The sequence below is a fragment of the Cyprinus carpio genome, chromosome A8 (genome assembly GCF_018340385.1).
Source record: "Cyprinus carpio isolate SPL01 chromosome A8, ASM1834038v1, whole genome shotgun sequence".
Lineage (NCBI taxonomy): Eukaryota > Metazoa > Chordata > Actinopteri > Cypriniformes > Cyprinidae > Cyprinus > Cyprinus carpio.
Window position 1 is genome coordinate 3,576,517 of NC_056579.1, and position 14,239 is coordinate 3,590,755.

A 14,239-nucleotide genomic window follows, 5' to 3' on the forward strand; every position below is an offset into this window, starting at 1 on the left:
TGATTGTGAAAAGGAGCAACCAATGAGCTGCTTTGGAAACTGAAACCAGCTCCAGCATGCAACTACACAAACTAAACTACAGCATGTTTTACACTGCGATTAAAAGAATAGAAGCTCATTTGCTCTTCCTAGTGTTGCTGAGATCTAAAATCACAATATTCATCCGTGGCTCTTGATGGATGGTTGTTTTACTGCCACTTCAGTGTTTCATTTTTAACATCAGTTTGGCTTTTTAGCCATTAGGAGGCAGTAATGTGCTAATTATCACTGAGCAGGCCTATATTTAGAACAGCACACTATCATAATATCCCTGCGCTATGTACAATGTACACTTTTTTGTATGGTTTCAGTACGCAACTCTAGTTTCAATTTCAGTTCATCCAGTATAATTTATTATAAAGTAGAAATATTTGATTCCAAGAAATATTGTAAATATTTACTTTTTCCCCCCATTGATTCATTATATTATTAGAATTTCTAGGAGCACTTTAGACTACAAATACAAAACAACCTAATTTTCTAACGTTTCATTATTTTTAATTACTATTTTGTGATGAGGTCACGTGACAGTAGGGCATTTCACTTGAAACAGTAGACCCTGAGTAGAAATATGTAGAAGTAGAAAGAAATATGACGTTTTGTTTAGTGTGTTCACTGAAAATTCCAAAAAGAAAAAGTGCACTTTAAATACCCGGATGATGCACTTAAATCACCAAAAAAAAAAAAAAAAAAAAAAGTGTTGAATGTTAAACACTTCATGCACTCAACTGTCGCAGCTTTAATTACGTAGCAAAGGGGGAGGGGATAGCAGACTCCGGTTATAAATAACCTTATAATATAATTCATACACTACATGGTTGAGTATGTAGTGCATAAGTACATAGTGTATAGTGCATCATTTGGCATGCATCTATTCTGCTAACCCTGTTCTGGAGCAAGGATTCATAACCCCACCCTGTTGAAAAAAACAGCATATGCTGGTTAGGTATGTTTTGACGCTGGGTTGATGGTTTATGCTGGTCCTTTGCTGGTTATGTGCTGGCAAAAGACCAGCATAAACCAGCAAAAGGACCAGCATAAACCAGCAAAGGACCAGCATTGAATGGAAAAAGAAAAGGTTTTACTTGAGATAAGGGAAGACAGTGGGCATAACCAGCGTATGCTGTTTTTATCAGCAGGGCAGATAAAAGCGGGGTTCTAAATTGTGAAACTTTACTCTACTCGTGATTAAAAGCAGGGAATGACGAAACCCGCAGTGTGAAAAGCCCCTAACTTGATCGTAAGATGCATTCACCTATTAGCCTACCCATTAATTAAAAAAACAAAAAAAAAACAAAAACAATATGCAAAATAAACTCATTCAGAAACAACATAAAAATCTGTTCATCATTTATCTACTTTTAATGCAAACAAAACACCAGACATGATTTACACAAGTGTCAGTTCAAATTCTACAAAGGCCAGCTAAAAATGCTTTGGCAAAAGAAAGCTAACAGCTCTGTGTCCACCTATGAACGAGATTTAAACAGAAGTTCAGACCACACGAGGAAGAGATCACTGTAATCACTAACGAAAGACTTCAACAGATCAACAGATACAGGTTTACGCTATGATCTAAATGTTACTAAACCTATTTTGTGAAAACAGTTATTCACAGTGGGTTACTTATGAGAACCAAAGCTGGTTGTATTTCAAGCAACCATCCAAACAAAACAAATAAAAGTTCAGCATGTAGTAATTAAGGCAAGCGAAGGAAACATGAGGGAAGAGGTTTTTCTTTTGGCAGTGGCATAAAAGAATCATAAAAATAAGACAATAATGGACCAAAAATGTAAAATATAAAATAAGACTGAAAACAAACAGTTTCACATTCTTTGAACAGAGAGAAATCTGCTTGAATACCTATGGTTCCATCATGAAATGAAATATGAACATCACAAATCATCTTCAAACACTCAATCAATTTTAATGAGCTCTTAAAGGAACAGTGCACCCAAAATTAGATTTGAGGTGTACTGGCAAGCTCAGAAAAGGACAAAAGTAGTGCATACACCAACTTCACTGTATTCCAAGTCTTCTGAAGTAAAAAAAAAACTTTATGTGAGGAACAGACCCGAATTTAAGTCAGAATCCAATTTTAAATAACTTTTTTTCTTTATACTTTTATAATTGTATTATAATAGTAATCAGCTTTGTGAAGACTGAAGAAGAAAGAAAGTCAAACAGGTTTGAACATCACAAGCATCAGATGTCTCATTTTCATGTGCGCTTTCCCTTTAAACAAATCAACATTCTGCTTTTATCTGTTACTGAAGCATTTGTTAGATTTCTATATTTGAAGTTTGCACATAACAGAATAAAAGCGTATCCTGCACCATCCGGTTTTCTGTATCTGTAACATGCATCAGGACAGGAGAGACCACCATCAGAGCACAGGTCGCATGCTTGCCTGTCTGTGGAGACATTTTACCAATTAAAAAACATATAACCCCACATTTACAGTGTTTAACAATCACATGCATTCACAGTTCACACGTCCGCAGCCTGTATGTGAGTTATTCCATCAAACACACACTTGTGCACCTTTGCATTTAGAATTTGCATGATGGTAGTACTATCTTACCTTCACGTATGGATACATGCTAGAATGGTTTTGCCATAGATTAATTAAGAATGACATGATACATAATTGGGAATGAGAGGGACAAACAACAACAGCACATCCATTGTCAGGTTGAGTGAATTTGTTTGGTCACAGCGCCCCTAGTGTTGGAAAAAGAAAAGTATTCTAAGGCCAAGAGTAGATATTAATTTTTTTCATCTCTACAGCATTTGACAGGAACATGGAACTGTAATCCAATTAATTACTAGGGCATTGCAGAAATTATATCCACCTTATTTTGCATCGTGGAAGTAAGCTATTTTTTTGAATGTGGGAGACTATAGGAAAATAAATAGAAGAATAGCCAAGTGTGGTAAACAGTAAAACTATTTGCGCTACAAACCAGTGTGTTTATCACTATGATAATAAATTGAAATAATATGATAATAATATCAATAAAAATAAATATAATGACTGGTGTTTGCACAAGAAAAATAACTGGCAGTGAATAACACCAAAAGCCTCAAACATACAAGTTACAAATGGCCACGTTTCCTCTTACGTTAAAAATAAGAATTCATTTAGTGACTTTCTTGAGGCTTGATCTGAATATGATTTGAGCATGACATTTTGGCGTAGACTTGATAAATTGGACAAACTTAGCAGAGGAACAGCAAACGGAAATTCTGCTGAAATCTATCAAATTTGCGGAAAGGCATGCAACTTGAGGAATTGTTCATCATAGCCACCAAACTGGTCTTGTCAAGGTATTATGGCAATCATGCATAGCAAGTTTCATGCCAATTCGTCAAAGTATCGCAAAGATACAGCCCATATTTTCCGTTTGAAGTCAAATTTGTTGATCTGTTACATGCGAGTAGGTTGCATTACAAAAGGCTTTGAGCAAAGTGCACTCCAAAACTATGAACTTAAAGCTTCTGAGAGATGGAAAATTGAGTTTTGGTGGAAAATTTTGTATTTAAGCTAAAGACACTTGTTGGTCATTTACATTTATGCATTTGGCAGATGCTTTTATACATTGCTTTTCAGGTGTACATTTTATTAGTTCATGCATTCCCTGGCAATCCAACCCTTGACCTTGACTTTATTAGCGCAATGTTTTAACTGTAGAAATTCTGGGACAACATACGGGAAAAGTCACAATTTAAGGAAAAATGGGAGCATTTCAAATAAATGCCCTATAATTAATAAGGGTATTTTGGTTGGGATTTGGACTAACTGTCCACTGTCGACAACTATTTGTTTACTAAAGCACTCTTGAGCAGGGTTTTCAAAGTTTTTTTTTTTTTTTTTTTTTTATTGCTGAAACTGCATGGGCTTTGCGAATTGATGAAATACAAATAATTATCAAATCATAAAATGTCAAATAAAAAAAAAAATATATATATAAAAATAAAAGATGAAATATTTTGTTTACCTGCATTTCATGTGAATGCTGTACTGCATACTGTAAACATGCAAATGTGTTGTAAAATTATTGAAATATTAACTTAAAATCAAATATTTAGGTCAAAGGGTTTAAATGACAAAAAAGTTTGGGTATCCTTGCCAAACAGTACCAAACTAACTGTACCGTAGTTTTAATCTACATTTGTATAGTTCTAAGTGCATATTAATGCAAAAATATTTAAGTGATTAATATAATAGGGTAGTCAAACAGTTTCACATAACTTCCTAACTTGTCACATGGAAAAAGCAAACACATGAGGAACGTTCAACAATGGAATGACAACAAAGGAAATGATGAATGTCAGGTTATATTTTAATATCAGTTCACTTTTCCTCCAATACCAGTGAAATACAAGAAACTACTTGTCATTGCTTCATCACTCCAGTCGCTATTGGAATTCAAACGAAACACATGGTGTTGCTGTCAATCACAAGGGCCCCACCCTCCCGTATCCACACTCATGATTAAAGCAAAAACTCAAAACAACAAAAGAGATATAACAGAGAAGAAAAACATCATACTGTGCGTAAAACATCTCTTATGGTGATCCGACCCGACACAGACCAGGCAGGGCTAGTTTATCGTTTCTGACTAAGCTATAGCTATTCCGTTCACAGTTCTCATTCCGCCCCACACAGGGGAACACTTCATCGCCGTCGCGTCCTGATGTGAATTTTCTGAACACACACATGCAATGGGGCTCAGAAAAGGTGCAAATAAAAGTCGAGGCATGGTTGAAGTGACACTAAATTGGCCTCTTGTATTCCTCTCCCCCTCTGAGAGAGAAAAAAGCACGAAAACACAGTAAAGAGGTGAAGTGTGGCACAATGACACAGACGGCTTTAATGCAAAGGGTGACCTGTAAACCGCTTTGGGTAGCGCTTGACTATTTAACTGTTAGTTTTTTGTATGAAACACTTTGGTTAGTAGAAGCGTTATTAGATACTGTGAGGGTGAATTATAAAACCCGTCAAGAAAATGTCCAGGTTATCTTTTTTTACCCAAAAAAATCAAAGGTAAAAATATTAATAAAATAAAATAATAATAAATAAAATTATATATAATTTCTTAAAATACTTAAAATAAAATATAAATAGTTTTTCATGATTTTTGAACTGAAAATTCACTCATATACGATTTTTTATTTTATTGTTTTCAATCAAAAGCTGTATAAATTCAAGGGCGGTGCAACCAACTTAACCATGATGTATAAATGTGGTAAAATAGAAATAATTTTTACAATTATGGTAATGAGACAATGTGCTTAATTGTTATGAAAATAATGCCTCGGATGTCTTAATGGTATATAATCACTCAGATGGGTTGAAATATGACCTGGACATGTTCGTGACAAATTTAATCTGTAAATGAGTGAGTGTAAACCTGTTAAAGTCTTCTAAATGAGTAGTTTTATCTGTAAAACTACACCACATTGCATATAAATATGTACACGGAGTGTGGATCTGTTTGACAAAAGTACGCACAACAGTGTATAATACACAACTATTGCAACACTATGCCTAACATCCACAGGCTGTTCACAGTAAAACCAAAGGCCTTTGTAAGGTGTTGTCGAAACAGGATCAATAACCCACTCAGACCAGACTGAGTCTACGAGAGGTGCAAGCGACTCATTGAAACCCTTTGGCACTGAGATACACAGTCAGAAACTTCTGCAAGCAGGATATGCATCAAGGCAAACCAGAGCGTGTGAGTTTGTGTGTGCTTAGCTTCCCTAGTAACTCACAAAAATGACTAACCTGACCAGTGTGGCTCTTAAACAGATGTACGTCCATACTGATCTCTTTAGCTTAAGGTCTTTCGATTAGAAAAACATGTATTGTTCATTATATATTTTCATACTGTAAAGCTGCTATAAATTGATGCTTCAGTTTTGTGCCTGTCATATTGGATCTTTACAGAAGAGCAAACAGAAAAGGGCCTAATACAGAACCGAGAGGAACCTCTAAAGGTTTACATTCTATGCAATATAAGTCTCAAGATAACTGTCGTAACAGTCCAATGCAATGCAGCGAGTGCACTAACATTTGTAAAGAATGACTTGGTCTGTCTTTCAACAGTCGTCGTTCTCCTATGACTAACATGCGTTTTTGATGCTGTCGCTCAGGAAGGGAAGTGAATGAATTCAATTGCTCAGCATAATGAGCAAAATCATCTCTCTAGAAAAAAATATCACGACCCACATTTTTGAACAAACTAAATTTCCTATTAAGAGTCAATATACTCTCAAGATTCCCGCTCACATCCAGACTCTGTATCAGTTGCATATGAAGTGCGTCATGCAGAAATAAAAGGGTAATATGGCTGCGGTTGTAGTGGGGCTCTAGCTTATGTAATAGCGTTTCATGAAAAATAAAAGTCAGTGAATAATTCACTACATGTCCAAATAAAAACATCTAAAACGTGTTAGTAAGCCACGGCGTTAGAGGGCAAGAAACTGCGACACAGCCAAAGGTCAACAAGCACAATGTCTCCCAGCAGAGGGTGTGATGGGAAACCAGGACTGTGGGCTCAAAGAAACAATAAAGAGAAAGACAGAGAGGGGGAGAGAATGAGAAAGAGAGAGAGAGAGAGAGAGAGAGAGAGAGAGAGAGAGAGAGAGAGAGAGAGAGAGAGAGAGAGAGAGGAATCATCACACGATTGGCCACTGCTGTGCCACCGTTGCTCATGATGGGGCGTCCAGGCACTGGGGTCTGTCCAGGTTTAAAATGAGCTGGTGGAGGGTGTGGTCAACCTCTTCCCAATGTAGACCCTAAAAAAGGACATAAATTTAATAGATTCAGTATATTTACTTATAATCCTGTATCTTTATTTGCTATACCTTTAGATGCTGGATGAATTAACTATATTATTTGGTGAAACAATCATTTTTTTCTGATTGTTGCTGTTCAAAATAACTGGATTTGCAGCAGATTTTCTCAAAAAATATATTCACATTTTTATGGTGTTTTTGCAGTTTTATGGTGTTTTTGAAGTGAATTGTGTGTGTATTTGTGAGTATTATATAATTTACAAATATTTTTATTTTATTTTAACTGAACATGCAATAGGCATTAACATATTAACACAACAAACAAAGTAATAGCCTCTTGATTAGATCTGGATAGGCCGAGATAGGTGTGTGTGTGTATGTGTGTGTGTGTGTGTGTGTGTGTGTGTGTGTGTGTGTGTGTGTGTGTGTGTGTGTGTGTGTGTGTGTGTGTGTGTGTGTGTGTGTGTGTGTGTGTGTGTGTGTGTGTGTGTGTGTGTGTGTGTGTGTGTGTGTGTGTGTGTGTGATGTGTGTGTGGTGGTGTGTGTGTGTGTGTGTGTGTGTGTGTGTGGTGTCGTTTGTGGTGTGTGTGTGGGTGTGGTGTGTGTGTGAGTGGTCTGTTGTGTTAATGTTGTGGTGTGTGTGTGTGGTGTGTTGTGGTGTACCCCAGTCCCAGAGCCAGGATGTGGGTGAGCAGCAGCGAGGGCATGAACACTTTGAGGAACTCGGCGGAGAACACGCCCCCTTTCTTCATAGCACCTGTCTTTCTCATGCTCAGAGACACCGACCCAGAACGCTTTGGGTGGCGGAAGTGGAATTCCCTGTGAACAGTCAAAGAGGATCATACTTATATCTCACTGAACTTTGTATCAAAAAACTGTTCAAATTGCAGAACAGTTCTGTTGTGAGTTTGGTACTTCACTGAGGGTTTAAAATAAAATAAAACACAAATATTTTTAAAATAAATAAAAAAATACTTTTTAAAATGAATAATATATTTTTCAAAATAAATAAAATATTTGTAATAAAAGGTAAAAAAAAAATAATAATAAAAAAATGAAACATTTAATACAGTTTAATAAATAAAAATGAATGTTAAATAAATATATTTAATTACATTTTTATGCAAATAAAAAATGAATAAAATGCAAAAATAAAAATATATATTTTATAAAATAAAATACATAAAATATTTTTAAATAAATCTATATAAAATAAAACAAACTGTAATTATATTTCAGTTTCACAGAGAACAGAATATTTTATGAATTAAGTATATTGGATTTGTTTAGGAATTAATAAATTTGTCATGTAGAAAATGATGAACATACTCACTAAATGGTTTTATTTTGGTATAGGTTCTTACTTTGGGGGAATGTTCTCTGGTCGACTGGACCAGTCTGCCACCCAGCTCTCCCCTTTATTCATGAGGATATCATCCTCTTTGTCCTTCTCCAGACTATCATCTTCTGACTGAAGGAGATTAAAAAAAAACAGCATGTTTGATAAAGGGCACTTATTAAAGTGTGTTTATTAAATAACAGTACTATCAATGATAGATATTAGTTCAATAATGACTGTAGATTATTGAAGATTCATATACTGTGTGCTGCTCTTACCTGACAGTCTCTCTCGCTGGGCATCTCCACATCGAACGTGATCTGCCCCTCATCCTGGTCAGGACTGTGTGGTCGTGGGGGGCTGTAAACGCATCAGGGAAATGTAAAATACTGATCACAGAAAACAAGAGAACAACAGAAGTCTGAATCATTTAAAGAGTGAATTAACAAAAGTGTCACCACAAAAGTGTCATGAAAATAGTTAAATACATAAAGCTTCAACTTCAGCTCTTTAAATATGGAACTTTTTGGTGCATGAAACATTGGTTTATGTTACACAAGTACGTGGATCTCAGGGACAAAATAAAAGGGAAAAGAAAAAAGTGATTATGGTCTCTAACAGATTTTTTAATACTACATATAAAATGCAATTACTACTCGTCTGACGTCACTAAAATATCTTGAGGGCAGTGTTGTTATGTCTAACTAAAAATAAAACTATTACACACAGCTTTTGGTCATTTCAAATAAAGCTGAAATAAAAGAAATTCCAAACATTAAATTAAAAACTTTAAATGAAATTTAAATTAAAATTATAAATGTTGCACTGGCAGCTAAATTGAATAAGTTTATGCTTACATACTAATATTACTAAAAGTAAAGAAAAGTACAAAATAAAGCTAAATAGAAATGAGACACAAAATATAATTAGAAAAAAATTAAAATTAAATTAAAATGAACATAAAGGACATAAAATTACTAAGATTAAAAACTTAAAAAATATTAAAATAAAAGTTCATATTCAAAATATGAGTAAAAAAATACTTTAATAGTATATTAATAATACTAAAATAACACTGAAATTTGGGGCAGTGAATCATTGTATCATTGTATCATTGTATCATTTTTATTAATAGTTTAAATTAGAATGTATTTTAAAATTTTCCATTTTGAATTTTTGGGAGAGGTTAAGTAATTTTGTTGTGTGTTTTTGTAATTTTTATTAGTTTTTCTGTATATGTCTATATAGTTTTATATATTTTGTTTCAGTTTTTCAGTTTTGGTTATTTTAGTGCATCGAGTTGAACAAAAAAAAAAAAAAATCTGAAATATTGCCTTGGAAACTAGCTTAAATAATTTTTTTTAAATTATATATTTAATTTATATTTTATATTTCAAGTAACAAAACTGTTTTTACTTATCTATAATAACCCTGGTCTGGGGAGTAGCCCATTCATTCTTAGCCAATCAGAAACACTCTCTTCCTGTCAATCATTTTGAGTGTTCTGATTAGAAGGGTGGAGTTTCTGAGAATAAAAGGAAGTCGGCGGCTTGTTTCAAGGCTCGTACCTGTTACAGGACGAGCTGCTGGGGCTGGACTCGTGCTGGGCGTCCAGTAGGATTTTCTCCATGTCTCCGTTATGGATAGAGGAGGAGGAAGGCACGTGCTCCAGTCCTCCTGTCAGGACCTCCTCTTCCTCCTGCACGGCCTCCAGGGCCTGTGAAGCCTGGGACTCGCCTTGGTTCCCGTTCCCCAGCAGCGAGGGCAAGCTGGGGTTCTGCTGCTGAGTGTTTCCGTTCATCTCCAGCTCCACCCAGGACCCTGAAAAACCCCAAAAAGTCTTTAGCATCGGCTCCTGCTTCACAAGAGTAATGCATTTATGGTTTCAATGGGCCGGTCTTTATTTTATTTTTTTTTAAATCCAACGAAATCCACTTTAAGTGAGTTTTTATGAGAGTCTCTTAGCGTACGTGTCAACCGGTGTGGAGCTGAGTGTGCGTTTTCAATTCTTTCTCTCTCAGGGGATTGTGGGATTGACATCAGCACAGAACACAGAGCACCAGAATGTTAAACAAAGGACAGCCTAAAAAAATACACTCTTTGCTCCAAAGGGAATATGAGACTGACTTGTGAGAACAAACATCCACTGTTGACCCGGCGCAAACATGAGACACACGTGTGCCCTGTCTGACCCTCACTGTTGCTAGGCAACACAGAAAGATCCACAGACAGGTCCCATGATGCTTTAATGACATGATGAAGTGATGGGATGTTGCTAGGGCATTGCAATGCGGTTGCTAGGGTGTTGTGGTTGGTTGAGTCCACCCTGAAGGTGCTCCAGACAAAGTAAGTCATTTAAAATGTGTACTCATCATTGCAATATCAAGGGAAATAATCAACAACATTTGTCATAATCAAGCAGCACTAATAAGCCAGCGTCCTGTTTAAATCAGCACATCTTATTATGGCAAAATCCTTCACCAGCCCACAACACTGAACGCTTGAATTTGCCCACAGTTACGGGCAGGATGCCATGGCAGAATGCATTCCAGCAGCTCTTCATCTGTGAGCATTTGTTGTCACGCTGCATCACAACAACACAAAATGAAGAAGACTTCAGACTTGCATTGAACCCAGCCAAATCTGGCAGCTAGATTAACCACCTAGTAACCACTCAGAACACCCTAGCAACTGCACAGCAACACCTCGACAACGTGTTGACAAGTTTTGCATAGGCAAGTACCACTCACATGCTGAAACAAAATATACAAATCTAGTTTGTTTGGTATGAAAGCTTGTTTCTGCCACCGAATAAAAAATAAAAAAGGTCTAATTGTGACTTTATATCTTGCAATTCTGACTTTTTTGTTTTTCTTGCAATTGTCTTTATATCTTGCAATTCTGACTTTTTTTTTTCTTGCAATTGTCTTTATATCTTGCAATTCTGACTTTTTTGTTTTTCTTGCAATTGTCTTTATATCTTGCAATTCTGACTTTTTTTTTTCTTGCAATTGTCTTTATATCTTGCAATTCTGACTTTTTTTTTTCTTGCAGAATTGCGCGAAATAAACTTGCAATTGCGAATTATAAAGTCAGAATTGCATGATATAAACCCGTAAAATAAGTGTGACTTTTTAGCTCATAATTGGACTTTATAACTCACAATTTGGAATTTATATCTCTCATTTCTGAGAAAAGAAGTCAGAATTGCGAGATATATTCTATATTTTTATATATTTATATTAATATAGGTATAGATATATTTCTATCTCACAATTCTGAGTTTATGTCTGTCAATTGCAACTGCAGGTTTATATGTCACAATTCTGAGAAAAAGTCAGAGTTGGTGGATGTAAACTCAGAATTGCGAGAAAAAAAGACTGAGTCCATATCTCGCAATTCTGAAAATAAAATAAAAACTGTGAGATCGCAATTACCTTTTGTATTTTTTTTTTCCTGTGGTGGAAACAGGCTTCTGTAGTTCTGCCATCTAGGCCACATCCTGGCCAAAAAGTGGTGAACGACTCCATCAGTGTGTTAAAATATTCAACACGCCAGCTCTAGTAACACAGCTAAACACACGGATCCTGGAGCAGCTCTGAAGGAGTTCACCGCGGGACGGAGGGAGGGATTATGTAATCTCTGGCACATCAAACCCTCTCCCATCCCCCTGCTGTGTCTGTAACCCAGATCTGTCTGTGCACCACAGACGCCCATAAACCTACCATTCACACGCATTAAACACTAACTAATAAACAGGATGACTTATTTTCATGAGTTTGCACCTTCTGAAAAACAAACTGTATCCTAAAACCCATAAAGCTGCCTATCTAGACAGCATTTTTGGGTTTCATAGGATGGTTTAATGCTGTCTAGGTAGGCAACACGCTACGTTTTTGAGATACAATTGCTTATTAAACAGATGATTGTAAATCTAATGCATAAACAAAAAACTGAATCTAAAAAATCATAAAACAAACTATTTTTCTTTAGAATAATGTGCATATAGGTGAATTTTGCATCCAGATCATGAGCATGTACTAAGAAAGCATAAAAGCTTATTTATATCACTTATATTGACTTGTTTGGTCATGTTTTTGGGGGCTTCTTTTGATTTAGAGAGCCATTATAAATTACATAACAGACCTTAAATTACTTTATAACATCATTGCAACCAGAACCACACAAACAGCAGGGAAATGTTGTTACCTACAGCTGCTACACAAACCCAGCACAAACTCTGAACAAGCTTATACGTTTTCCAGATATTTGCAGAAATATGCATATGAAGATCCATCTGCATTATATTCAAATCAACAATGCTTGTGTAAGTAATAGTACAGTTCATTTTTGGTTCCAGATGATGCAATTACATGCACTACAAACCTTATATGTAGTGTTATTATAAAAAAAAAATTAAGCACAAAAAAGAGAAGGAAATATGCTTTGCACTTTACTTTTTGTTTGCACTTTAGGTACAAAAAGAATGTGGAAAATTAACGAGATGTGCTGAGGTTTGGAGTCAAATGATCTGACCGGTTAAAGATTTTTTATGTTCTAAAATATGAAATGATCAAGTTTTACGAGCTCAGTGCTTCCGGAGAGTTGTAACTTAATGCAAATAAACGGTTTAGATGTTGCAGTAATGATTATTAAACACAAGCACTAATAGCTAATTGTTCCCACATCACAATCAAAGTGATTCAGCGATATCTGCTCCATAAATGAAGGTTGTGGCATGCAAGTATAATAGAGTGCAACTCATAAATATTCACCAGAACTGTAGAAACATAGGCCTTAATTGTCCTTACAAAAAAAAAAAAAAAAAAAAAAAAAAAATTGTAAAGTACAGCTTGATTAAACGTTCCCAGCAAAAACTATATTTAAATGAAAGCTTGTTTGAATATACAGAGCAGAAAAAAAAGAAAGAAAAAGAAAAAACCCTGGAAATTTTCCTAATAAATTGCTTTCAGGACAGGACATTGACAAAATTCACTTAAGTAGTGAATATATTTAAAATGAACCTCTGTGTTGACTTAATTGTGGCATTGTGATAAAAGAAACTAATGAATACAATTTCATTCTTTAAAAAGATTTTTTAAAAGATAATGTGTTCAATATTTTAACACGTATAAAGTGGGGCATGGAAATACTGGAAACAGAAATGAGCCTGCTACTAAACAACTAAAACAGAACGGAACACAAAATATACAGTAGAATATTAAGGCATTTAAAACGCAATGAATTCAGCGTTTTTATTTATTTATTTATTTACACGCCCCCCCGCCTCCATTTTTCTCAGATCCCCTTCGTCTTGTTTTGATATCATCGTAGCCCCGCCTCTACGGCGCTCGAACTTAATCTAGAACTAACAATTGGTTTACGTCCCGTCAATCATTCTGTGTTGCCAAGCAACTCCACCCCGCCTCCCGCGCTCCTTCACTCTCATTCGCTCCATCGGTACGACGCCCTCTTACGCTCCGCCCCTTCACTCCTCCCCTACGAGCGATGAGGAAATTCCAGCCATTGAGCTCAGTGAGACAATAGATGTTGCATAACAGCGTTTAAAAGCTCCAGAGAAAACTACAACCTCCACAGACAAGTTTTAAAGCGACATTAGGATCCCTCCCGAGTCCTCCCTGCAGAAATACACACGGAGGTTTACCGTTGAGTCCTGGTTCTTCATTGTTGTTCAGCTGCGTAGCGGCTCTGGTGGACATGTCGCCTCTCCAGTCCGTCAACACGGCGCGCTCCCGCCCGCTCCTCGTGCACGCGCACATGCATCTGCGGCGCACTGAGCGCAGGCGCGACGTCATCACATTCATTTTAATAATGCCTACTAAATAAATGAAAATGTTCCTGCACAGAAGTGCAAAAATAAATATAATAATAATAATAATAATAAAAAAAAAACAGACGGAGAGATCAGTAAACTCTAAAATAAGCTCTCGTTTCTGTACACAATATACACAGGTAGAGGTATATATACTGACAGACAGATCTATCTATCTATCTGTCTGTACATTTACATACATTATATAATCATTGCATGGT

General features: G+C 35.9%; 1 protein-coding gene across 3 annotated transcripts; it reads right to left on the reverse strand.

The window, feature by feature from the left end:
* Positions 1–4,367: 4,367 nt before the first annotated feature.
* Positions 4,368–13,991, reverse strand: bnip3la (BCL2 interacting protein 3 like a). 3 transcript variants are annotated; one of them, XR_006160613.1, is made up of 7 exons: positions 13,851–13,991; positions 9,754–10,006; positions 8,464–8,545; positions 8,211–8,317; positions 7,510–7,665; positions 6,721–6,846; positions 4,368–6,666 (listed from the first exon to the last, which is right to left on the reverse strand). XR_006160613.1 is itself a non-coding variant. In XM_042761650.1 (6 exons), the coding sequence occupies exons 1-6, from the start codon at positions 13,963–13,965 to the stop codon at positions 6,798–6,800; spliced, it is 762 nt and encodes a 253-aa protein (XP_042617584.1). In that variant the 5' UTR covers positions 13,966–13,991; the 3' UTR covers positions 6,673–6,797. The 3 variants fall into 3 exon arrangements, 2 of the variants coding, with proteins under 2 accessions (XP_042617584.1, XP_042617585.1); XM_042761650.1 differs by lacking the exon at positions 4,368–6,666 and having other exon boundaries at positions 6,673–6,846; XM_042761651.1 differs by lacking the exons at positions 4,368–6,666; positions 13,851–13,991 and adding an exon at positions 11,623–11,764 and having other exon boundaries at positions 6,673–6,846.
* Positions 13,992–14,239: the final 248 nt, after the last annotated feature.

Coding starts and splice junctions, on each gene's coding strand:
- bnip3la (XM_042761650.1), bottom strand. CDS start 13,965: ATGTGCGCGTGCACGAGGAGCGGGCGGGAGCGCGCCGTGTTGACGGAC. Junction 8,546..9,753: donor AGCAGCTCGTCCTGTAACAG/GTACGAGCCTTG, acceptor ATGCGTTTACAG/CCCCCCACGACCACACAGTC. Junction 6,847..7,509: donor ATCCTGGCTCTGGGACTGGG/GTACACCACAAC, acceptor GTCCTTTTTTAG/GGTCTACATTGGGAAGAGGT.